The following is a 24,453-nucleotide window of genomic DNA, read 5'->3' on the forward strand; positions in this document are numbered from 1 at the left end:
TATCTTCAAGTGCTTATGTAGTTTACAAGTAATTCCTATTTATTTGTGTACTTATGTTACCCAGCTGTTTTTTGAAAATCCCACCCTTACTGCACATCTACCACAGGGAGATTACTACTTATTTACTGATCAATTGGGAGAAGCTGTAGGAAAGATATGTATGTACTCTTCCATCTTTCTCACAATCTACATATGTAAACAGTCAGATAATTGGTCTTTGGATTTTACTTTCATTTAAATGGCTTTGAACAGTTTTGCTGACCTGGGAAGCCAAGCACTGAACTGACATTCCTCAATGAAGGATGTCTGGCTGCCTTAGATCTTTATACATCTATGCTGTCTTTCAAAACTTGAAACTATGATCTTAAATAAATGAATATGGTTTACTCTGGCGAATGGCAAAACAGAAACCAATTAGCCTCTTGATTAAAAGATATATGCAGGGGCCTTTGTGCTTTAGAGAATGGGTTTTAATCATCTGATATTTGTATCTATTCAGAAGCTTTACTTTGAAAGCATTAATTTTTTGGTTAACTCTAAAATTCCTTTAACTGTAAAAAGTTATTTTAAGCTACTCACTTATTCAGTGTACAAATCTTTCAGAATTATTCATGGTATTGTGAAACAAAAACAAGACTCTTGCAATATTTAATAGAAGGGTAGAATACCTAGCAATTTAAATCACAAAACACTTAAGTTTTACCATTTCTGCATATTAGGAAATGCACTTTTCAACACTCAGCCTATCTCCCTGTAACATTGCAACTTACCTTTTTGTCCTGAAAAATTCTCATGACTAGGAGTAGCATCTGTTTTAGATCAAGTGTCAAATTAACGGCAGGTAATGCAATGTCCCTCTTCATCTTATTGTATTGTTCAATTCTCCTTTTAGTGGTAAGTTTATTGGGAAAACAGGAAGCTTTTGTATGTACTGGATGGAGTTTTGATGTCTACAAATCTCAGCCATTAAGATAAAGTCAAGTCTCATTTCTGCTCAGATTTTTTTTTTTACTCACTTTATTCTAAGTTTCAGTCCTGTTAAGCATTCTCTTCTTGATGACTGAAAATGGAAAGATGACATTACTTAACCGTTGCTGCATTTGAAGTCGCTGCTTCTCAGGTCAAAGAAACCTTTGAGATGCTCTATTACAGCTGCCCTGTTACTATTCAAGACCACAAATGGCTAACATACTTTTCTGATAGGCCAGCTAAACCAAAGGGTCATGGGGGGAGGGATAGCTCAGTGGTTTGAGCACTGGCCTGCTAAACCCAGGGTTGTGAGATCAATCCTTGAGGGGGCCATTTAGGGAACTGGGGTAAAAATCTGTCTGGGGATTGGTCCTGCTTTGAGCAGTGGCATCGAACTAGATGACCTCCTGAAGTCCCTTCCAACCCTGATATTTTAGGATTCCTCTTTAAAAGCTATAACTTACTCTTGGCTTTGATCAGAAAGGTGGGTCATTAGTTTGCGGCCCTCTAAACACAGAAGATCTCAATTACCATTTCACAGCTCTTCTCTCAAGAGAACTCTTCACATTAGTTATTTTATTAGCTACTTGGTGCTGGAATGCTTAAAGTATCCTATTCTGTAGTACAGAAGCTTCGAGTGCAAGCTCCTTTCCTATTTTAAATGATCTTGATTCTGCAGAGGGAACAGAAATTTTATGACCTCCCTTCAGTCAGCATTTAAAGTAATAATATTTCAGTAGTCTGTGTTCTAACCTTGGCTTATAGATACTCAATTACGCTAAAATCAGCATACAGTTAGACATACTCAAGAGCAGCCATGGCTCTAATTTCAGCTACAGATGGATACTTCTGTTTGAAATACAGTTTAGAATGAATAATTCTTATCCATTACTGAATCTGATTTGATGTCTTTTCATAACTTTGTGTAATTATATAAATCACATTCTTGAACTTTTATGCATTAAATCATGATCTGCAAATAACTCATTTTAGACTGGGATTTTCACAGGAAAAGAGCTACCCAAAACCTATTAATATTCAGTGGGAGTTAGACACCAAACTCAAAGCTGTTCCTGTGAAAATCCCAGCCTCAGTTTTTTTAGTTTAAATCACTCAAAGCTGTTTGAATATTTTGAATAGTTGCCATGCGCATCTATTTCACAATAAATTACAGGTATCTTGTTAGAACAAAATGTTTATTTTTCCTATTAGCTGTTGGTTAATCCACTGAAACAAGCTGCATGTCAGAAAACAAACATTCACTTATTTGATTAAAAGAGGTAGGTGTTTTGATTCAAAGTGTACGTGGTTCAGTCAAGCTTATAGTTACAAAGAGCTTTAGTAATCCTGATTCACAGAATCAAGGCAGCATTTTTTTTCTTTTTAAAAAGGGTGTGCTTACAATATGGCCACTATACTCCTACAACTAGGGCCTACGGTTGCCATTTCATTTAACACAAAGGTCTGACACTTTTGGAAACTATAAACTCCAGCATGCACTACCCTAGCACTGCATTGTGGTCAAACATAGCTTTTCCACTTTTGCTATCAAGGAAGAATGTAATCTTCGCATAATTACATTAATCAAGATGTATTAGTGATTAGGCTATGCCTGCTTCACAGGCTCCACTGCTCAGTTACAAGTACAGCTCTATAGGCCTGTACTGAGGCACCCTTGATTAAAAACAAGACAATTAAATATTTCTGATTTTCGTTTTACATAGCTAAAAATAAATCTACTGTTGCATCATTCCATATCTGACTGAAAATGCAGTAAGTCTCTTGTACACTGCTTCCAGGACTAAGAGAGAGAATATAATTATTCCACAGATTAAGCTGAATGCCCAACGAGGTCCCAAATGAGTATATATTTGGCTCACAAACACTGGGCCTAGTATACGTGCTCCACTTCCAGAGGCAGTTAACCAGCCCATGTAGATACCCTGAAAAGGATCAAAGAAAAATGAGTTCATTTTCATGAGTTACTCTAATTACAACAGAAAACGTATATAAGATATCAGGAAAGACACTACTCATTTTCCTGGACCTTTGGTCTATGTCCATTACTTGGGATTTTTTTAAAGCAATAAAAGATAAGCAGTCATAATCAGATGCCTGGAGACAGATACAGTAAAAAGACAAGTTCCTATTGAAAGATCTATTTTATGGTAAGATGCAACAGATGGATGCGAAAAAACAAGAAAAGGTAGAGATAAAGGAAGCAAGTTACCTACAGTAAGCAGTGATCTCAGTTTACCACCTGATTAGCCACTGTAAGCTACTAGTGCTTTACAGGCATCATGGCGCTAAAGGAGGGAACTGAATAAATTGCAGCTATCTAAATCTACTCCTTTTGATAGCATAGACATATTCATGTTCATATTTATTCTTCATATTGCTTCACTGGTGTGAATGATGTTCCCCCGCACTAATGATTAACATATTTAGATATAACAATGTCATAGTCCAAAATAATCATAAAAATTACAGGAAAGTCTTGGGATCAATAGATTGAAGTTCTCGCCTTCTTGTGTAATTTTTTTTTTCCTTTTCATGAAAGGACTTTTACTAAATTTTAAAAAGTTAAGATCACGGGAGATTTCTCTATTGTTGCAGAATGTCTTTATTGTTGGCAAAAGCAGCAAGTTTAACGAATTCTTCTTACAGCTATGGCTGCAGAAGTGAAAGGTAGCTACCTCTCTCAGTGTTAAGGAAAATATCCAAATAGTTATTACTGCAATGTACTGCCATAATGCAATTAAAACAATCAGATTTTTAAAAAAATTAGATGTCCTGAATGCAAGACAACTCTGACTACCAATCCTGGGCAGTAAAAAGGAACTGAGGTGGGTCTGGGGCGACTCTGCCCTTTAAGCCACCATGCAGCAACATTGGGCTGTTCAGGATACACGTCGCCCCGGGAAAAATCTGACTGGTGCACAGGGCATGTACACACCTGAAGTAGAATGGACATGTGCAATCACTCAAAGAAGAACTGAAAACATCAAACCTGCCAAACTCAATTATCTTATTAAAAACACAACTATCATTCTGTCTCCTATCCTTCCTCCCATTCCTAGACAAAACTGCTGAATACCATGTGGCACCTGGTGACTTCACAATTTTCAGACCAGGATATTTAAAATTAATCTTTCAAGTGGAAGCACAGGTGTAGAAAACCAACTGCTACTTTTGCATTTTTGCTAGTGTTTTGAAGTGGCCCAACTGCATGAAGGAAACCTATGAAGTCTGACTTCACATACCTGTACCTTTGGAAGCTAGACCCAATGTGTTAATTAGATGTGTGTGGAGACAGAAAAAAAACCCAATACTCTATATCTAGCTCTCCATAATGCTATTTCCTATGCCTTAAGAGCAAATGAACCTTTAGTTCCATTAATAAAATATGTTTGATATACTGAAGTAAATAACATACATTTAGGAACAAAAAAAGGAAGGTGCTTTTTACAGGATGTGACACTATATTGTGGAAACCAGTAATTCTGTAAAGAGCTTAGGGGCCATGGTGGATAACTGCTAAACATGAGCTCATAGTTTGATGCTGTGGCTAAAGCGAGCTTACAAGATTCTTGGATGCATGACCAATACAGCATTTGCGATGCCACTACTGGAATAATGTATCCAATTCTGCTATCCACATTTCAAAAAAGGATGTTGAAAAATTGAAGAGGGCTCAGAGGAGAAACACAAGAATTATTAGAGGACAGGAAACCCTGGCTTACAGTAAAAGATTTAAGAAATTTTATTTATTTAGCTAAACAAAGAGACGGTTAAGAGGTGACTTGTTCACAGTCTATAAATACCTACATGGGGAGAAGATTTCTGACCATGGAAGGATCTTTAATCTAGCAGACAAAGGCATAACAAGATCTAATGTCTGGAAGCTGAAACTAGATAAGTACAGTGCACATTTTTTAATAGTGAAGATAATTAATCACAGGAACAGCTTATCTAGGGAGCTGTTGGATTGTCCATCACTTACTACTACTATAATCATAGGATCCCAAGCCATGGACTTGGATCCCACTGTGCTAGATGCTATACAAACAAGACTGATGCTATTTTAAAAAAATATGCTCTAGTTCAACCACAAGATAAGTGTCTAGTGCAGGAATTATTGGGTGAAGTTCTGCATCCTGGGATATGCAAGTTAGATTAACTGATCATTCTGGTCTATGAGTCAAAATTTTCTTTCACAACTTTTCTTTAAAAAAAGTTATTCAGCAGATGTTTTAAATGGGTATGTTGTGTGTTGATAAAGAGCATTCAAAAGTAGAAAAAGTTATACGCATTCATTGTTTTCAAATGTCTAACAAACAAGACGATTCATCCCATAACCAACAAAGCAGTTTTGATCAAAAGACCAATGGAACAAACTATGACATCAAGTATACATGTTACAGTAACAGCAAAATCTGAACAAATTCCCTAGCTTTCATTCTTACCTGAGGTTTTGGTCCTAGAATTTTTGAGTATAAAGTATAGGACATGACGTTACAGACTGGATAGCCCAATCCTATCAGTATATCAGAGGTTATATACTGAGCCAAGTGGATCAATGGAGTGTACAGGCACCAGGGCTGCACAACAGAGCATCCTGTTGGCTCTACTGTGTGATTGGATGGTAGTTGTGTTGTTTGGAGCTTCCAGAAAGGTGTAAACATTTCATTGAAGATGATTCTGGGAACAGAATTATTCTTTATATCTGTGAAATTAAGCAAGGGATCCCATTTTAAAAAGATGTTAATTAAATGCTTAGACTACAGTTTAGTGTTATTTATAATTATACCTTCCCACTGGATATTTGGTAATTTTTTCCCCCAAGGTAACAAGATAAAGAATCCAACCAAGATAATCAGTAGGCCTCCATAGAGTGTAGCACGCTCACCAGTCCTGTTGAATAATGAAAACTATAACTAAATAATACATATTCATGACCAAATGTATCTAAAAATAATCTACTAGACACAAATACAAATCCTGTACAACTTATTCATATGACCAGTCCCAATGACTTAAGTGGAACTATTTGGTTCAAAGAATTTGGCATAAAGGAGACATAACAGTTTTCAAATATGTAAAAGGTTGTTCTAAAAAGGACAGTGATCAATTGCTCTTCATATCTACCAGGAGCAGGACACAAAGTAATCTGCTCAGTTTGCAGCAAGGGAGATTTAGGTAAGATATGAGGAAAACCTTTTTAACTATAAGGATAGTTAAGCAATGGATCAAGTTATCTAGGTAGGTTGTGGAATCCCAGTTCTTTGAGGTGTTTAAGAACAAATTAGACAAACACCTATCAGGGATGTTCTAGGTATACTTAATCCTATCAGGGCAGGGGGCCAGACTAGGTGATCTCTAGAGGTCCCCTTGTAGCCCCTACATTGCTATCATTTGCTAAAATAAGATGAGCAGAATTTGATTCAGATAATGAATACTTGACCTAAAGTTCTCCAGACTTTTGTGAAGATAAACATTTTCCTGTCTGTTTACATTAAGATAAACAAGAGCAAAAACCTGATGAGTGACTTACTTCTTAGAAACTACTTTAACCACCATGAAGACAATGACTGATTCAATGCCAATTGCACCAAGGATTATTCCATTATAAAAAACTGCTTCTTTCCTGGTCCAGGAATACATATCCATTGTCAATGGAGTAGCTATGCTAGGCAGTAAAAAATAAGAGAGACATTAATAAAACCTGTACAAAGATTATCCCAGAACAGCATCATCCATATATTTATTCTCTATAGCAGTGGTCCCCAACCTTTTCGTCTGGCGGGCGCCAGATGAAGGACCACTGCGGCGGTGGAGCACCTGCTGAAATTCGGCGGCATTTCGGCGGCGACGCCTCTCGATGACGCCATTTGCCGTGGACAAGCGACATCATCGAGAGGTGTCGCCGCCAAAATTTGGGGGCGTCACTTGTCGACATGCACCATGAATCTATGGTGCATGTCGTCAGCATGACATCACTTGTCGACAGCAAGCGGCGTCATTGAGAGGCGTCCCCGCCAAAATTTGGGGGCGACGCCTTTCGATGACGTCACTTGTCGACGCCAAGTGCCGCCATCGAGAGGCGTCCCCGCTAAAATGCCGCTGAAATTTGGCGGCATTTCGGCAGGTGCTTTCCGGGGGCCAGGATGCAGGCGCATTAAGATGCCCCCGCGGGTGTCATCAGATATGGTCATACAGAAGCCTTCCCTGCTGACAAACAGACAAGAACATGTACACTGTTTATAACATCATTTTGTGATGCATTACTTATAACAAATCCTCTGGGCCTGACATTCCATTCCATTATACCAATTCTACACTGATGTAACATGAATTATTTCAATAGATTCATGGTGCTGTACAACTAATAAAATGGAGAGAAAAATCTGGATCTTTGCATGTAAAAGATAAATATTTAAGGCTGAACAGTAACTTATTTATGGTGTTCAAGCTTTAGCTATACAGCTGTAGTTACTGTTAATGGGATATTGTTAGGATATAAATAATGAGAAGGGGAGGAGCTCACTGGAAATCAATGAAGGAGTGTGTAAAATGGTGTAAATCAAAGATGATGTTTAAATGTGCCCCTCTCCTATGACTATGGAGGAGCAGAATCAATGGCCTATGGCAAGGGGTGGACAATTGGGTGTACTGTGTATAAGGTGTTTTGCTAAAAATGTACATATTATAGGGGGCATAATTACACCAGCCCCTAACCAAACTACACACATCTCTATGCTGCTATTTGGACTTTGGTTCACAAATAAATCTGTAAATCTTATTGCTGTAAATAATCGAACCAGGGCACTGCCTGATTCCATACCAAGTGGTTAAGTTGGTTTGGACAATAACCCATTTGTCTGTGAACATTCAGGGGACTTATAATGTGAACAAAAGCATGCAAAACCTGCAGGGGCAGCTTGTTGCAATTGCCAACAACTGAACATATTAAAATCTTGATCCAGTCAAAGGAGAAGAGGCAGTGTTTTGGTGGTAGCTCAGATAGTGGACCATACTGCAGTGGTGAGGACTTGGTGTTGCTGTGAATTGTGTATTGTTAACTGTACTTGTGTTACGTTGCATACAAAAATAACCTATAAGTAATGTAGTACGCCCTCTCCACCCCGCAGTGTGCAAGACAACCCGGACCCAACCTTCTCGGGCCCAATATAATGGGAAGTCTGGAACACTAATTGAAATAGGTGTGGTGTGCCCATATGAGAGAAGGTGCAGGGCACTGTACTACACAAGGGGCAGTGGGACAAATGGAATATCGACCCCTTCCACCTTGATGCATGGCCCTATCAGGAAACGTGTTGCCATATGTCCTCTGCTTTTCCAGGGATACCTGGCAGGAGGATCCCAAAAAGAAAAAGAAAAAAAAAGAGGTGGAGTGTTAGGATATAGATATTCAGGCCTGTCTGCAAAGGCCTATACTTTAAGAATTGAGGTGTATTTTTATCACTTAGCTAGTTATAGAGGTATAAAAGAAAGAATCAAAATCATTGTCTATCCGTGTAAGGGCCTTCTCTCACTGTGACAGTCTAAGGCCCTGTTTAGTCATATTGAAATAAGGCAATCTGGGGCTGTTAGGAAGGTGATCCGATCTATCACCTCCAGAGAAAGGAAAGAGCCTAAAACATGTAAAAGGAAATTTATTTTGATAGTCTTCTGTCTGGTAAGACCTCACTTATCAATAGACACAGCGGGAGAACCCCTATGTGTGTATAAATGTAGTTGTAAAATCCTCACTTCTGTATTGTTTTGTATGTTTATTTGCATGGTCTCTGTCTGGTTCTGTAATTGTTTCTGTCTGCTGTATAATTAATTTTGCTGAGTGTAAACTAATTAAGGTGGTGGGATATAATTGGTTAGAGAACCATGTTACAATATGTTAGAATTGGTTAGTTAAATTTCAGTAAAGTGATTGGTTAAGGTATAGCTAAGCAGAACTCAAGTTTTACTATATAGTCTGCAGTAAATCAGGAAGTAAGGGGGGGGGAATGGGAACAGGGACTGGGAATGGGGGAAATGGGAACAGGGGATGGGAACAGAAACAGGGACACAGGCAAGGCTCTGTAGTGCCAGAGCTGGGAAGAGGAACACTAAGGAAGGCAACTGGAATCATGCTTGCTGAAAGTTCACCCCAATAAACATTGAATTGTTTGCACCTTTGGACTTTGGGTATTGTTGCTCTCTGTTCATATGAGAAGGACCACGGAAGTGAGAGGGTAAAGGAATAAGCCCCCTAACAGATGTGCATTTGTTTCCTTTCACAAAGCAAAGAAAATTTGGCCATTATGTTGTAGTCACCAGCCCCTTTGCCACTGGGGTAAAATAGATGTTCACTTACTAAAATCCACCCCCATTCATTTCTTCTCCTTCCCTTCCCTTCACTCTATTCCATCAAATGATCTTCAATTGTAGTGATCTTCGATCTAACAAGAAAGGCTGGACACTATTGCCATCAAAATTATGCTTTGCAATTCTGTTTCCATATAGCACTCCCAACCTTCGCCAGTGAAAAAAGCAAACTTAAGATCCATCAGAGTTCTATTGCATGCAGCCACTTATGTTCATTTAAAAAAAAATCACGTAATTTTTCCACTGTATACAGGAAAAACTGCTACACTTTGTCAAACTGAAGTCCGAATGGAGATGTTTTATAAATATCAAATACATTTTTATAAGACATACTCAGTAGGGAACAGAAATGTCAAATACGTGATATTATAGCTCAAAATTCTGCACACAAGCTTATTCCTTCAAAATTATGTACCCAAGCTTATTCCTTCAAAATTATGTCAGTTTGCCCATTTTAATGTACAAGAGTCACCCTGAAAAGATGTACATTACATTTTCTTATTTTCCCTCATTCGTCTAGGAAATCCCCCTATTATTATTGTTAAGCACTGACTTGTCCTTTTTCAAGTTTAGGTTTATACACTGCAGTCACATCTCTTATTTAACATAGCTAGATACTTTAATCCTAAAGGATACCAAAGTACTTTGCAAACTGCACCTATATATAAGAATCACTTCAACCACTATTGAAACAAGTCTGAAGTGGAATGCACTAGCCATTTACAAATGCACTACAGGGCTACACAATTTTTAGGACAGGAGGTAAAGGACAATGTATCCAACTGAAAATATTATTTCCCTTGCAGAGATTTGGTTGATAGAATTAAATTACCTCTACTGAAATCTGATGTGACATGGGGTTTACATCTCAACTTGTGTGAGGAGCACAATGAAATCTTCAATAGCCACAAATATTCAGCAATTTGTGTTTACATTTCATTCAAAAGTTTAAATATAACGGTTCCTTATATAAAAGTACTACACAGTGATACTATGTGTTAAATTGATGTGTCACACTAAATGGAAGATATCATACAACTCAATTTTAATTATGGCTTGCTTTTGATGAGGTGAGATAATGCTTACTTATATTTCCAAAATATTTCGTTATGGTAATAAGTGCAACAGAAAAGCCGATGAGCACTTTATCTCTTCAAAGAACTTTATAAACATTAACTAATGAGTAACAGGAGAAAATTGGTAGACTTACGTTTCAAAGACAGCAAAAACAAACAAGATGACAAAAAAGAGAATGTTGGTTGCTACAACAGCAACCTGGTCAATGTTCCCTTGGGCATCCTGATCCACATAATCACTTTCTGTAAAGAAACATAAGAATGAACTAAATTTTGAAATTAAGAAGTTTTACAATTCAATTAATAAGCTCTAATGTTACTCTGTGGCTACAAGTATTAATAATATTATGCGTAATTTACAATTGTGACAGAATGCAGGGTGCAAACAGGAGAGCCTGATCATTCAGTTATTACTTAGTTCCTCTCAAGGAAGCTGATGGGGGTAAATTAGTCAATCAGGCTGGCTGGTTGGATGGTATACGGAGCCAATTACCCCATCAGCCCAAGGCTGATAAAGAGACAGGAAGGAAATGCCAACAAAGGAGAGGGAGGAAAAGGGCTAGCTGAACCTAGGCACACAGAGGTGGGAGACCTCCATTCCCCTCAGGCGCTGGTGAGAGGGCCAAAAGCTAGGTTAACATTGTAAATACATTGTTGACAAGGACTCCTGTGAAATGGATGGAGGGAACTCAAAATAAAAGGACACTCTGATGACACAACCATGGGAGGCTGTGCAGTTTCCACAGGAAGAAGGCAGGAGAGGAGCCACGCCCCATGACATGAATCTTTCTGGGTTTGGGTATAGACATTTTTTGGGAGTAAATTATTTTATTTTATTTTTTAAAGAAGGATTTACATTTCAATTCCCCTTGACTGGCATTTAAAAAATTGGCTCTGGCTTAAGAGTGAGCATGATATGAATGATGGTGGAGAGAGTATTCACCATTTCCTAGAAAATATGTAAATTACTGTTGATTTCTTCTTATTTGTGAGGGACAAATATTAAGTAATCCTGGAAAATATTGAAGATCACACTAAATAGAGAATCTGTTTCTTAATCAGCTTCTCCAAAGCTCTATATCCCACAGATGAATTCCCAAGCAACAAAGGGCCCCAGCAACAACCTCCACAATAAATTTTCAACATGGCAGAAATGGTAGATTTCAATGATTTTTGTTTACATTTGATAAAAACTGATTTTCTGATTGTTTGCAATGATCTGTTATAACTTAATATAGAAAACTATAATATATGGCACTGAAATGGTTAAATTACCAATATAATGTTTCCTTTTAAAAGAGGGTTTATGATTAGCTGTCATTTTTCCTAAGATAGTATAAACCTATACAAGTGAATGGGATGTGCACACCATTTTAAAAAATTGAACTTTGCATAACAGGGTACACAAATGCTGTATGGTACATATTGTAGGGTAGGTAGGAGCTGCACCTTGTGCAGCAAGAACTGTATGTGAATTGGTTATCAATTTAACTTATATATATTACCTCTAATTTAAACCTAGACTTGTGTAACATTGATTTTAATAGGACTCTGTAAATTATGGCTCATACACAGTAAAACTGCACAACATCACACAAAATTATGTATACAAATGGTGGCTGGGTGTAGCTGATAAGAGTATCATTATGTGATCAGTTGGAACAAGCAGTTCAGTCTCCACGTCAATTTAATCCTTGGTCTCCATTGAGACTGTCAGAAGAAGGCGACAAATTTAGAAGGAACTGTACTTGATCATTAGCTCATCCCACATATACTATCACCAAAATGTCTCGATGGTAATAACTGTTTCATTACCAGCTTGGGCCAGATTTCAGTCAATCTGGAGACAGACGGTTCTGTATCCCATTACTAATTCTGAGTTGTTCAATCCACCACCCTTTGTAGTATTTCTAAATTCAGGGTTGACTAATAAAAAACACTTTAATTTACTATCATATTGTTATAAAGTATCATAGAATGTGTCAGTTTTCGAAGAAAAATACTACCTTCTGCTTCAAAATTGATGCTTTTGCACGGTCTTCCTATGTCATCCACTTGATGTTCTCTAAAGATTGAAAATTGTTTTCATTAGTACAGTTTACCCAATTCATTTCTTTTGTACTAAGCCAGTTACATTTCTAATAATAAATAAATGGTACCATCTTGTATCTTAACTAGTCTTCACACTTTTAAACACTACGTGCATACCTTAAGAGATTTCACTGCAATCTATACCAGTCTGGATACTATCTAAGCCCATTTATAGATGATCCTCTGTGAAGTTAATGTGGCACTCAGTTTTTTGTCCCATCTATTCAAGACGTATTTAAAAACAGAATCTGAAAGTATAAAGCCACCATATTTAAAAAAAAAAAAAAAAACTAGCAAAATTCGGATTTAAGGCCGCAATTCAGGAAAGCATCCCTATTTATAAAAAAAATTTAAGTGTGTGCTTAACTGCTTTCATGAATCGGGCCCTGAGACTGGCCCAACATATTTGAGTCCACATTGCTGTGCCTTTGTACTGTAGAACATAGGATCCTTTCTCAGGGGTGCACAATACAGTGATTTCAGATATTGGTTCTGTTCAGTTAAAATTCTGCGTGGCTTTCTATGGTGGGAATGGCTCTACAAATTCACATATATTGAATAGGTTATCCCATTTCACAGCCAAGTTAGCACATATGCATCAAAATGGCAATATACAAAATAAAGTGAGCTCTGCAGCAGGGAAGTATAGATACATAGGAATGTAAATGAGTTTCCTGCATGCCGCATATCGATAACTCTGTATGCTGAGTCCAATCCTCTCCCCCTGCTGCGGCTACTCAAACTATTGAAAAGTCTTATAGCACTAAGCCTGGAATAACTTTCCAGCACAACAACATGTGGTAAGAACCAACTATCCATACATATCTGGAAGAAGGAGGGAGCAGGGAACCTTCTGATTCCATTGGAGTTGCTACTCTGCTGAATGCACCCTAATCTCAAATATTCTGGTGGCACAAACCACCTGAACAGAAAACTACAGGAGGCCTCCCTCTCCATCAGCTGTATCTTCAGAATGAGGGGGTAAGTAACCTTTGGGGCACATGGCATCTCTTCATGTCTCATGCTGGGCTTTTTTTCAGAAATGATAGCCACAAAGATATGCTTTAAGTCATATGGCCCTTTTATATTTATTCCCTGAGTAAAAGCTAAGCAAAGATTTAAAAAAGCAGTTACAGCATGGCACTAAGGATTTTCCTGAACTGGGGCCCCAGTGAAGAACTCTGCCTACTGCAGAAGCTTCACAAGCAAAATTGCTACACAGGGCAATGAGACCGGATGGACTTCAACTCCATCTCTGGAAAGGGGGTAAGTTTTGCTGGAAACATGACAAATACACGTCTCAATTATTCGTTCATTGTCAAAGTGTGCAGAGCACCATGCGATACATAAAAATAAAGACAGTCCCTGCGCCAAAGAACTGGGCAGAGACCTAGATGCATTTCAAATTCTATCTGCTAGGTCTATCAGGGCTGAATTACTGACACTAGTATCATAACATTTTGCTTTTATTGGTTTGTATCTCAACCATACATCACTAAGTTTTGTTTACTAAAAAGTGAGGATGCATGAGTCACAGAAGCTAGCCACTTTGAATAATACAAGGCTTTATATTTTTAATGTACGTGCTCAATAGGTAAATATTATTATTCTAGTTCTTTAAAATAGCAGTCATATTATCGCTATGTTCTTTTGAAAATTCTATCCTTTACTCTTATAATTTCAGTGGATTTTATTCTGATAAGTAGCCAAAGATAATTTTCAACAGAATTGGAAGTATCCATAACAAACTATCCACAATATTCAAAAAACAAAATTTTTTAGTTTCTATTTAATTACCTGAACATAGCAAAGATTAGAATAATATTAATAACTCCTAGGAGAGCTCCCAGTAGAACTGGTGCTGTGTACATGTTCACCTGGAGATCAATTATTTCCCATGTCACTCCTTTTTCTCCAATCAGAGAGAAGCAAGTCTGAAAAACTTAAGATAAAAAAACTACCTCAGGAAATTCAAACATTAAAATTATTAATGCATTATCTTTGGGGAATCCAGTGCACAGTCATCTGATGGATACCAATGGGATCCTAACTATCTTGAAATACATGCAGCTTGTAGAACTTGCAATCCCCAGAAAGCCATATGAATCTCTCAATAAACAGCACTGTGACACTAAGAACAAGTCAGTCAGCTGCATAAGACCACGAAAGGAAAATTACCTAGCTCCACACCTACCATCTACTTGTGATTCTCTATAGTTGAACTGGATGTGGTTACTCTATCTACCCATCTATAGGGATGTCCTAGCATGGGATGGGGGTATCCCTTCTGCTAGGCCCAACAGAAGGGAAACAGACAAAAAAAAAAATTAAACACTAAACAGGTGATGAGTGGGAACAAGAGTGTGTGAAGATATGTAAAAGCTCCTCTCCTGCCTAGCCTATGATTATCAGGAACTTGGCTGAGTGTCTGTCAAAATGGAGAATGGGAAAGAAGAATGCACCCTGTATGTGAGTCATTCAGGGAGACTGCCTCTCTGGTTGTGTAGCCTCTTTAATGCTACTTCCAGGGTTGATTGACAGCTGGCCACCCACAGAAAACTCTCACCCCCTGAGACATAAGGAGATGTACTAAACATGCTCAACAGCCATAATTTCCTATGGTAATTGGGCAAGGTGGAGTCTTTAGCTACCTATGGAATAAGGTCAGGCTTGCACAGGCACTCAATGCCAAACTCTCATCACCCTAAATAAGATACCGCTAGTTTGCAGAGACTTTATGGGCCAGTAGCTGCTGAAGCATTGCAGAGATGCCTTTTTTTTTCCATTTCATTTTCTGAACACCATCAACTAATTAGCAATGGAAGTAACAGTCCAAACCTACTTTGTTAATCCAGTTACACCTGGTAAATTGCCACCAAAATTATGTGAACAGAACTGTTCTCAAACAATTAGACTTTTTTGGAGCTAATATCTGCATAGCTACTTATGAATAAACCACAGGATTATGCTAATATATTCAGTTTAATATTATGACAAAACGTGCTCATTTTTGTGCACACTGCTGCAGAGGAGATTCCCAGCCTCAAACTTAATGTCTGATTTTCTCCTAAATAACAAAAGGAGTGTGATTTGTTTTGGAGGAATAAGGAAATAAGAGACGTTGTACCTGGTCCTAGTATGAATCCTATTGCTTGACAAGCACTGGTGTTGGCCATGGCACTAGTTCTTTCTGTAAGAGAAGTGGCACCAGCTATGTATGACCTAACTACTGCTACATTTCCTAAAAAAAAAAAAATCAGAATGATACATTTAAATCTCCAGTCACAGTAAGTTCAATTCCTCCCCCACCCCCCTCTTATGTACCAAACAAGCAGTTTGCTAATGTACTCAATGTTTCCCTATTATATGCACACAAGAAAGTATGTAATTTTGCAGGTCTGTACACAGTGTTAGATAACTACCTGTGTTAATCATTTGGGAAGATATTATTTGCCTAATAAATTATTTTGCTTAACATAACCGTAAAGCTTGTCCTCTCTTAAGAAAGACACAAACAAAATTAATTAATCTTCAGCAGTTTAAATTCTGTTGCAATTACCTGCTCCAAACCCCACAAGGGCACGAGCAACCAGCATATAGTATTTGTTGTGTGAAGTAGGTAAATGGACATAGGCATAAAGGCAGTTAGCAGCCACAGAAATGGCAATTGAAACAACAAGTGGTTCTCTTCTTGGCCTGTAATTGGACCATAAACCAAACAGAGGTGAGGCTATCATTTGCCCAAGACTGTATGAAGAAATAATCCATCCCAAGAAACTTGCATCTGCTGTCAGATCAATCTGCAGAAACAAGTGAAGTGATTTTAAAAATTACAGTGTGCTATTCATCATATCAACAAAAACAATTTTGGAATCAGTACCCTACAACATGTAAGATTCTGTGCTATACTGCTGAAGTGCAGAGCTTAGAGCCAAGGGTCAGAGGGCACTAATGCAGCTTTAAGCCACCTTCCTGAACCTGAAATGCTCCAGAGGCTAGAGAGACCCCCTGCATAACTTTCAGTGAGAGGCTGTCACAGCAGTCTTCCCATGCTGCCATCATGATCCTCACACCCATAGCATGCCCTCTCTGCTGGAGACTATGGGGGGGGGGGGTCTTTGGAAGGAAGTCGTCCCACAGTTCCTAAAATGGAGAACACCAGGCTTCTATGTGTCCCTTTACACCACTCCAGCCCTTTTACATGATGTAAAGAGACTGGCACGAGGATGAGGCTCTCCCTCATCAATGCAAAAAACATTGGAGTATAATAGTCCTTGACACACAGGGATTTTTATCTGTATAAATGTTATTTTTTTAAGTCTGGACAACTTGTCCAACACACAGATAAATAGGATTCATGTAGTATGTTTACAGCTTTGTTAAAAGTCCTTTTGGGGAAAACAAATTATCTAAAATATCTACAGTTTTCTACCAATTTACAATACAACTTGAAGTGAAGTAAGATTGGGACACCTAATGGTTAAAGACTGATAAGATGAACCATTATTAATTGGTAAATTAAAGGACAGATTTTATGCGTAGTGTTAAAAATTGTCAGAGGCTAGGAGAGGGAATTTTCAGTCTAGTCATATGCTTCCACTTATTGACTTAGTACAACTATTTTGGTTTCATTGTTAGAATTTCTTATAAAGTGTAATGTTTTCTACTGTACATTCTATAAGCAGACCTCATGTCTCTCTGTGTCTGTATAGTGCAGGGGTCGGCAACCTTTCAGAAGTGGTGTGCCGAGTATTCATTTATTCACTCTAATTTAACGTTTTGTGTGCCAGTAATACATTTTAATGTTTTTAGAAGGTCTCTCTCTCTAAGTCTATAATATATAACTAAACTATTGTTGTATGTAAAGCAAATACATTTTTTAAAATGTTTAAGAAGCATCATTTAAAATTAAATTATAATGCAGAGCCCCCCGGACCTGTGGCCAGGACCCAGGCAGTGTGAGTGCCACTGAAAATCAGCTTGCATGCCACCTTCGGCACGCGTGCCCTACGTTGCCTACCCCTGGTATAGCGCTTAGCACAATGGGATCTTAATGGAACCTACTTCAATAAAGTTAACGAAAAATAATACCTATCCCCAAATATCCTGATTTTATTCAAATACTGTTTAAAACTGCAAGATATTCACGTTTATATCTACATATTGCTTTGGCAGTCTTTTCTAAATAAATACAGTACTGCAAATTTAATTAAAAGTACAAAAAAAAAATCAACATGCTACATGGTAGTGCAAATTACTACCGTGGAAATAAGAATCAATCATTAAAAATAGCAATACAGTATTCCTATGCTAAAATGATTGAAGTGTGAAACAGAAAACTAATTACTGAAAATGTAATAGTTTAAACTATTAGGGGAGTTTAGATAAATAAGTCCCTGGTCCATCAACGAGATCTATTCCTGTATAGAGCGTGTTGAAGGATTGGGCCTTAAACTGTAAAGTCCCTATATACCACAATAAAGCTCTAACAGTGATTTTATATTCTAATAGAGCAGAAAATAAAATCATTAATCATTATCATTAAAATGCACAAACCTTTTGCAGATATGGCCATACTGACATAATTACAATTGAAAAACCTGTGATGTATTAAAAAAATAAAAACAAGAAAACAGAATTGGAATTATTTTACATTGCTACACGTAATCGTTAATCAAGTACTGTAAAACGGGGCTGATTCTTCTGCTTTTTTAAAATCTTGTATTCTCAAACTGAAGCTCCACATAGCAACCAAAAGTACAATGGTTGCCATGCTGAATTAAAGAACAGTAACTGCTTTTCAGTTTGAAGAACTCTTAGTTAAAATAAGGGCACCACACTACATAGATGTGTAAAAAAGTGTAATGCACTGAACACCTAGAGTATGATCATGGTCTCACTGAAGTCTATATATAGGTGTTTTCCTCAATCCATATTAGGGAGCAGAGCTCTCAAAGAAACAGATTTTCCTGGTATCAAAAAATAATTTTACATTTAAATTTAATACTTTCTTCAATCCTTCATCAATCTAAGTACCATCCTAATATCTTTGACTTTTTGTTTTGATTAGTGTGATAAGCAGATACCAGAAATCAACTGAATTCACACTTTAAGGAGTTTGGCTCTGGGGGTCAAAGAGAAAACTGTCCTGCAGCTAAAGATAATTTTGATATATCAGGGAAACCAAAAATACTGTGATGCCCCAGGAGGAAAAACATCTGCAAATATATGTATTTTAAAATCCAATATTTGTATTCCAACATCGCACAGAAATCCTCATTCTTTAATACCAACGGTTGCTATTTATCCTTCCTTTTAATTCATCAACCTTATTTTCTCTATTCACAAGTAGTCATTGCATTTTTATGATCTATAAAAATGTTATATAAAAAATAACTAGTACGAAAGCAGAAATAGTTTTAATATATAGACTTCTTAGAATTCTCAAATCAAAATAATATATCTATTGTACAAATAGTGTTAAAATTCTACTGGATGAATATCAAGATTACTTACCTACACTGCTGAGAAACATTGTAAGGTACATAATACGAATGGACCTCCACCTACTCCTATAATGCTGTTGAGTTTCCACAACATTCCCGTGTCTTGAACAAGAATAACAAAAAAAGAAGAAATAATCTCATTTTGTTGTTTAGCACTGAGAATTTCTCAGCCTAAAGGACATCAAAAGCATTTTTCATAGGTTACCTCAAATTTTACAAATAGTATATATATTTTGTAGCTTACATTGTTCCTAACCATTCATTGAAGAACTTTAAAACACACATTCTAAATGAGATTGATTTGTTTCTGACACAAAGCTCATCTTTTGATGAAACAGCAGCATGCGCTAAAAGGCTTACGTTTTCTAAAATGAAATGTTTACCCTATTTTATCATGTTCTATTAATGATTGTTAATAACACAATGTCACATATAGCTCAGCAATATTATATACCTAATAAATATGTCCTTCAGTATTTTCCTCTCTGAGTTGCTGCATTTTGTGGTATGTCTTGCTGATGTGAAAGACACATCACCTATCATAGCACATACTTGCTTTTTGGCTCCCGCTTTCCTATTAAACTGTGGTAGCACTCAAGAGAAAAATCAGACTGTGATATGCCTTTCACGTATATGCACCACAGGGACTGAAAATAGCAAAAGGACAAATCTATTGGAAAACTGCACTTTTTCCCATGCTGTATTTTTCTTCTACAAGTAAATTCAACGTTCATACAACATGCTAAAAACTGGCATCAGTGAGATCGATTTTTGTTTGCTTATGCCTAAACCCTGAATCCTGCATGCCAATCATGTAGGCAAACTCCTTTGTCTCACATAAAGGTTTATGTGCAACAGATTATAGGCCTGTGGCCTAAATCATGATCACTAAACATTCCCTTTCAGTGTTATGTATTTAAAAGAAAAATAAAATGAAACCCTAACAACTGAAAATGACTACAATCAAAAGCGAACCTGACAAGCCTATTTTCATTATTTCCAAGCTTTGTGAAATGAAAAATGTAAACAAACAACATAACTGGTGAAAAGTTAATTTTTTTATCCTTCCAAGATAAAAGATCTAAATGTATTGTAGCAACGAAGAGTCCTGTGGCGCCTTATATACTAACAGACGTACTGGAGCACACTTGGAAGGGGCCCCACAAAAGGTTAATCCAGCCCTGGCCACAGCCCAGCAATATGGAGAGTCAGCAACTTCCCAGCACCAGCTGAAACACTCAGCAGCCTGGGGAGCACAGTGCACAGGTGCAAAAGGGATTGGTGAAGCAAGGTGTGCTGGGAGTTGTCGTCTGCACACCACTGTGTTCCGCTGGGGCCCTGGGACCTGCGCTGTCAGCTGCACTACTCATCCCAGAATGCCCTGCGCCATGCTACCAGCCACCCCAGCTGAAGTGGTCAGAGTAGACCAAAAAGAAACCCCAAGCAAGGAAATGGTCTGGTGCAGGGAGAGGGTTCCCAGCACTAATCCTGCTGTGCTCCCCTCCCCCTTGGAGCTCGTGGCTCCCCCCACCCGAGTCTCCCCCACTCTCCTGGGGCAGCGGGGAGCTGGGGGCAGCCTCCCAGCTAATGTGATGCGCAGGGGCTCCTGGGCACTGTCTCGACCCTGCACTTCAGGGTGGGGGTTGGTTGTCTGTGATCCCTGGAAGTGGGGGGTGTGTGTGTCGGCGGTGACAGTGGAGCTTGTCAGTGCTGGCTGCCAGGCCCCCTGCCAGTGGGAATGCCCAGAAACTGCCCCCCTGCACTCTGGGGAGAGGATGGGGCACAGCCCAGTTTTGGGGGAAAGGGGCAGTTGTGGGGCAAGTCGGGGTGTGATGGGGAAGCTGGTGGTGACTCCATGTGGGGATGTAGAAGCAAGGTGTTAACATAGAGGTTGGTGTGACAGGGGACAGATGGAGGGAGGGGAGAATCTGGGTTGAAGGTGGGGGTTGGCTCAGTGTGTGTGGAGGTAGAAGAAGAGAGGGAGCTAACAGCTCTTGGGTGAAAGTGTGTGTGTGGGGTTGGCAGTAGCAGGGAGATCGAGGAGTGCTTTTGTTGGGGGTTAGTAGTGTGGGATGGGGACAGTAGGAGGGACGGTGGGGAGAGCCCAAGTGTGAAGATTGGGGTAGGAGCTTGAGACTGGATTGTGCTACCCCTTTGTGGTAAAGCATGTGTTTTCTGTCAGTGGCCTTTTTTCCCTCCAAAAGATAGGCACAGGCCATTTTCCTCCCCACACTCTGCCCCAAGGTTTTGTAAACATTATTGTACCAAAGTAGAAAATGGAGCTTTCAGAAAATGTATTTACTCAACATCACTTTGGGTGGAGGAGGAAGTGGTGGGGAGATGCAGGTGTGACACCACTGACTGCTACATCCAGGCTTAATATGGTTCATATTTGTGCTAATTAAGCACTTGTATTCAAGGCCCCAAGCAGGAGCTGAGTGTTTAAAGAAAAAAGAGAATACTAACAAACAACCTCCTCCCAAACAAACCAAATTCAATGGTATTCTGGGTAAACTGATATTAGCCCAGTTTTTTCTCTATGGGCTAAATGGAGGTCGCAGTGTGGCTTAAAATATCTTATTTTGGTTTTGAATACGTAAATGTTTTTATCCCCATCCCGTTACTACCACATTTACTATGGCATCAACGGTGCTATCACATCGGGCCAACACTTGGAAGGGGCCCATCACAACCACATAGTGATGGGAGCCTACAAATATGTTTGGCATCGTGCCCACAAAAAATTAATCCAGCCCTGATCACAGTATCTGGGTGGTACCTGGCAGATGTCTTTCCCACCCTCAAAGCAAAAGGCTGAAGCTTAAATAAGCACTTGTCTCAGGAAGTGATTAATAGTTATCTTCTAAGGACTTATCTGTACACATGAATGCTACTGCTTCAGGTATGCACTAAGGAGGGCCGGTACAACCTATTAGGCAACCTAGGCGGTCGCCCAGGATGCTAGGATTTGGGAGACAGCATTTTCTTTGGCAGCAAAGGGGGGGGGGTGGGCCGTACGCAGGGGAACTCCCTTTCCCAGCTCACCCCTGCTCTGCCTCCTCCCTAAGCACACCATCACTACTTCACTTCTCCCGCCTCCCAGGCTGGCAGCGCCAATCAGCTACGGCATGGATGGGGTGAGTAAAGGCGGGTGGGGGCCTCAGGGCAGAGAGCCAGAGCTGCCGCGCAGTACCTGGCACCTCAAGGTGGGGACTCGGGGGCAGGGCGCAAGGTGGACATTTTGCCTAGGGCATGAAACATCCTTGCACTGGCCCTGCCACTAAGCTACCATATCACAGATACTGTGATACAAAGTGCTGCGCACAGACAGAGATTTACACTTCACCTCCCCTGGGAGGAATGAGCCAGCGGCACAGATGTAATTTGCTACGAGCTATATCCCAGGAGGGGTGGCTTTGGGGGGATATAATACCACAACTGGGTTATTTGACGCAGTCAAGCAGGAGCCAAGCTGAGCCCACAGACCCAGTGGAGCCCGCTAGGCGAGTTACCCTAGCTGCCGACGCGGGGAATCTCGGCCTCTCACCCGCACCGCGCCTCTGCCCCAGGGCGGCTGTGGGAGCCCGGCTTTCCGCTGCCACTGGCCGACCCAGGCGAGCTGGGCACAACCGGGCTGAACCAAAGTCCCGGGCACAGAGCTCCGCTGGCTGGGGCGCGGCGGCAGTGCCCGGGGCGGGCTCGGCAGGGCAGTATCACGTGCTGGCGGGGCGGGGTCCCCACCTTACAGCGGGCTGCCAGCGGCCGCAGGGTCCGACGGGCCCGGGAGCCTGTAAAGGCGGGTGCGGGCGCCCTACCTGCTCTCGTCATCCCCTCCTGAGCGGAGCAGAGGCTCCTGCTCTTCGGCAGCGAGGGCGGCATCCGCAGCGACCGCGGCCATGTCTGGGGCCCAACACAAGCTCCCACCCCGGCCGCCGGCACCAGGCAGGCGGAGATGGAGCCTCCAGCCCCTCCCCCAGGTAGTGCCTGTAGCGCCAGCTGGTGCTGTTCTTCCCGCTGCTGCCGGCGGCGTCGCTCAGGAGCCGGCTATCCCGGGCAGCCTCCGGCGCGCCTGACCCCCTCGCAATGCGCGCGCGCGCGCTCCCGGCCGTTACTGCCGGCGGTCGGGCGTGCGTCACGTGCGACGCTAGAGAAAGGCGGGGCGCTAGTTACGTGTGAGCTTGGCTGCTAGCAGCTAGTCTTCTCCCCGGTCCGCTTCATCAAGTGAGCTGCGGGAGGGGCTGGCACCGCCCGGTAGCGACCTTCAGCCCTTGCCCGCCCGACACCCCCGAGAGCAGCGGGCCCGTCCCGTCCCCCATGTGCGGCAGCAGCTGGGAGCGCGGGGAGCCCCCTGCCCGGCTCAGTGAGTGACTCCGGGAAAGTGTCGGGTGGTGGGAGTCTCTGCCCCGTCTCAGGGCCGGGGGCTCGCCGGCTGCCGGCGGGGACTTGCTGCACGGGACGGCGTCGCGATTGTTTGCTGCTGCGGACGCGACTCGAAGCAGAAGGGCCGTTTCCGCCTGCGGTCAGTAACTTACTGTCTCCAGCCTAAGGGTGCGGGCAGCCGGGCTCGCCCCACCGTCCTCTCCCTGCGGGTGCCCGTCCTGCCGCCCTTCCTGCTCCTTGGTGGGAGAGCGCTTGCCCTGCCCTGGCCAGCTGGTGCCCAGTGTGTGCGCTTTCCCCCGGGTCTCCGTAGCAGCAGATGCCCAGTGATGCTGAAACAATTTTGTAGTGGGGGTTTGAAGGCGGAAACCACGTGTTTGGTTGTTGTTACTACTTCAAGCTCGGGGGCACCCCTAGTTCCAGCACCTGGCTATGGCCAGGCCCCCACCCTTACGCAGTCGAGACTGCTGTTTTAAGACCTGTCCGTGTGGGTCTGTTTATCGATCTTGTCACTGCTCGCTCACCTGCCCCGCTCCAGAACACCTTTGCGAAACTAATCCAGTCTTATCACAGCCTTGGCTTCATTTCTCCAAACCTGGAGTGGAAGGTAACAGGGCAGTTGATGTTCTCTGCTTCCTCTGCGTAACCCATACCCTAAAACAGTTATTCAGAAAAATATTGTGGTTTCTACTTGTCATCTGCCTGCAGATTATAGCTTGCATTGTATCTGGTACAACAGCTTGCTTGGTGTTTTCTTTCTATAACTTACTACGTTAAATTTATGCTTCGCTTTTGAAAGTATCTGCTTTTTCTCCAGTTGATCTGTTTGTTTAGGTTTGTACTTTGATCAAGTAAATGTTAGACTGAACCAGTGATCAACAGATATAAATCAAGACCAACAAGTAAAACAAGAATCCATATATAATCAGGACTACGTGACGATGCTGACAAATTATGTAGTGCTTTTTGTTGAGGATCTTGATGTAACAGGTTGCATCACAGAACCCCCTTGGGGAACTGCCAACTGATGTGCCAAGATTACTTCTGCC

General features: G+C 40.7%; 2 protein-coding genes across 4 annotated transcripts in view; one reads left to right on the forward strand and one right to left on the reverse strand.

Annotated features, from left to right (window-relative positions):
* Positions 1-2,146: 2,146 nt before the first annotated feature.
* On the reverse strand, positions 2,147-23,006 carry MFSD8 (major facilitator superfamily domain containing 8). Of its 3 annotated transcripts, XM_050946495.1 has the most exons (12): positions 22,843-23,006; positions 19,038-19,129; positions 18,078-18,121; positions 16,081-16,321; positions 15,649-15,762; positions 14,319-14,463; positions 12,437-12,495; positions 10,565-10,673; positions 6,524-6,658; positions 5,780-5,883; positions 5,436-5,695; positions 2,147-2,912 (listed from the first exon to the last, which is right to left on the reverse strand). In XM_050946495.1, the coding sequence occupies exons 1-12, from the start codon at positions 22,923-22,925 to the stop codon at positions 2,706-2,708; spliced, it is 1,593 nt and encodes a 530-aa protein (XP_050802452.1). In that variant the 5' UTR covers positions 22,926-23,006; the 3' UTR covers positions 2,147-2,705. The 3 variants fall into 3 exon arrangements, with proteins under 3 accessions (XP_050802452.1, XP_050802453.1, XP_050802454.1); XM_050946496.1 differs by lacking the exons at positions 18,078-18,121; positions 22,843-23,006 and having other exon boundaries at positions 19,038-19,127; XM_050946497.1 differs by lacking the exons at positions 2,147-2,912; positions 5,780-5,883 and having other exon boundaries at positions 5,601-5,695.
* Positions 23,007-23,214: 208 nt separating this feature from the next.
* Positions 23,215-24,453, forward strand: part of ABHD18 (abhydrolase domain containing 18) — a 56,383-nt gene continuing 55,144 nt past the window's right edge. The window contains exon 1 of the mRNA XM_050946630.1: positions 23,215-23,546. The gene's annotated coding sequence lies outside the window, so the exon portion shown is untranslated. The remainder of the gene's footprint in view (positions 23,547-24,453) is intronic.

Source organism: Gopherus flavomarginatus, chromosome 3 (assembly GCF_025201925.1).
Source record: "Gopherus flavomarginatus isolate rGopFla2 chromosome 3, rGopFla2.mat.asm, whole genome shotgun sequence".
In the NCBI taxonomy this organism is placed as follows: domain Eukaryota; kingdom Metazoa; phylum Chordata; order Testudines; family Testudinidae; genus Gopherus; species Gopherus flavomarginatus.

Bases quoted from the DNA above. Each gene is read 5' to 3' on its own strand.
- MFSD8 (XM_050946495.1), bottom strand. From the start codon at position 22,925: ATGGCCGCGGTCGCTGCGGATGCCGCCCTCGCTGCCGAAGAGCAGGAG. The intron at 16,322-18,077 runs GTTTGTGCATTT...TTGTTTCTGCAG, and splicing joins TATGGCCATATCTGCAAAAG to ATTGATCTGACAGCAGATGC. The intron at 5,884-6,523 runs GTAAGTCACTCA...ATTATTCAACAG, and splicing joins GTTAAAGTAGTTTCTAAGAA to GACTGGTGAGCGTGCTACAC.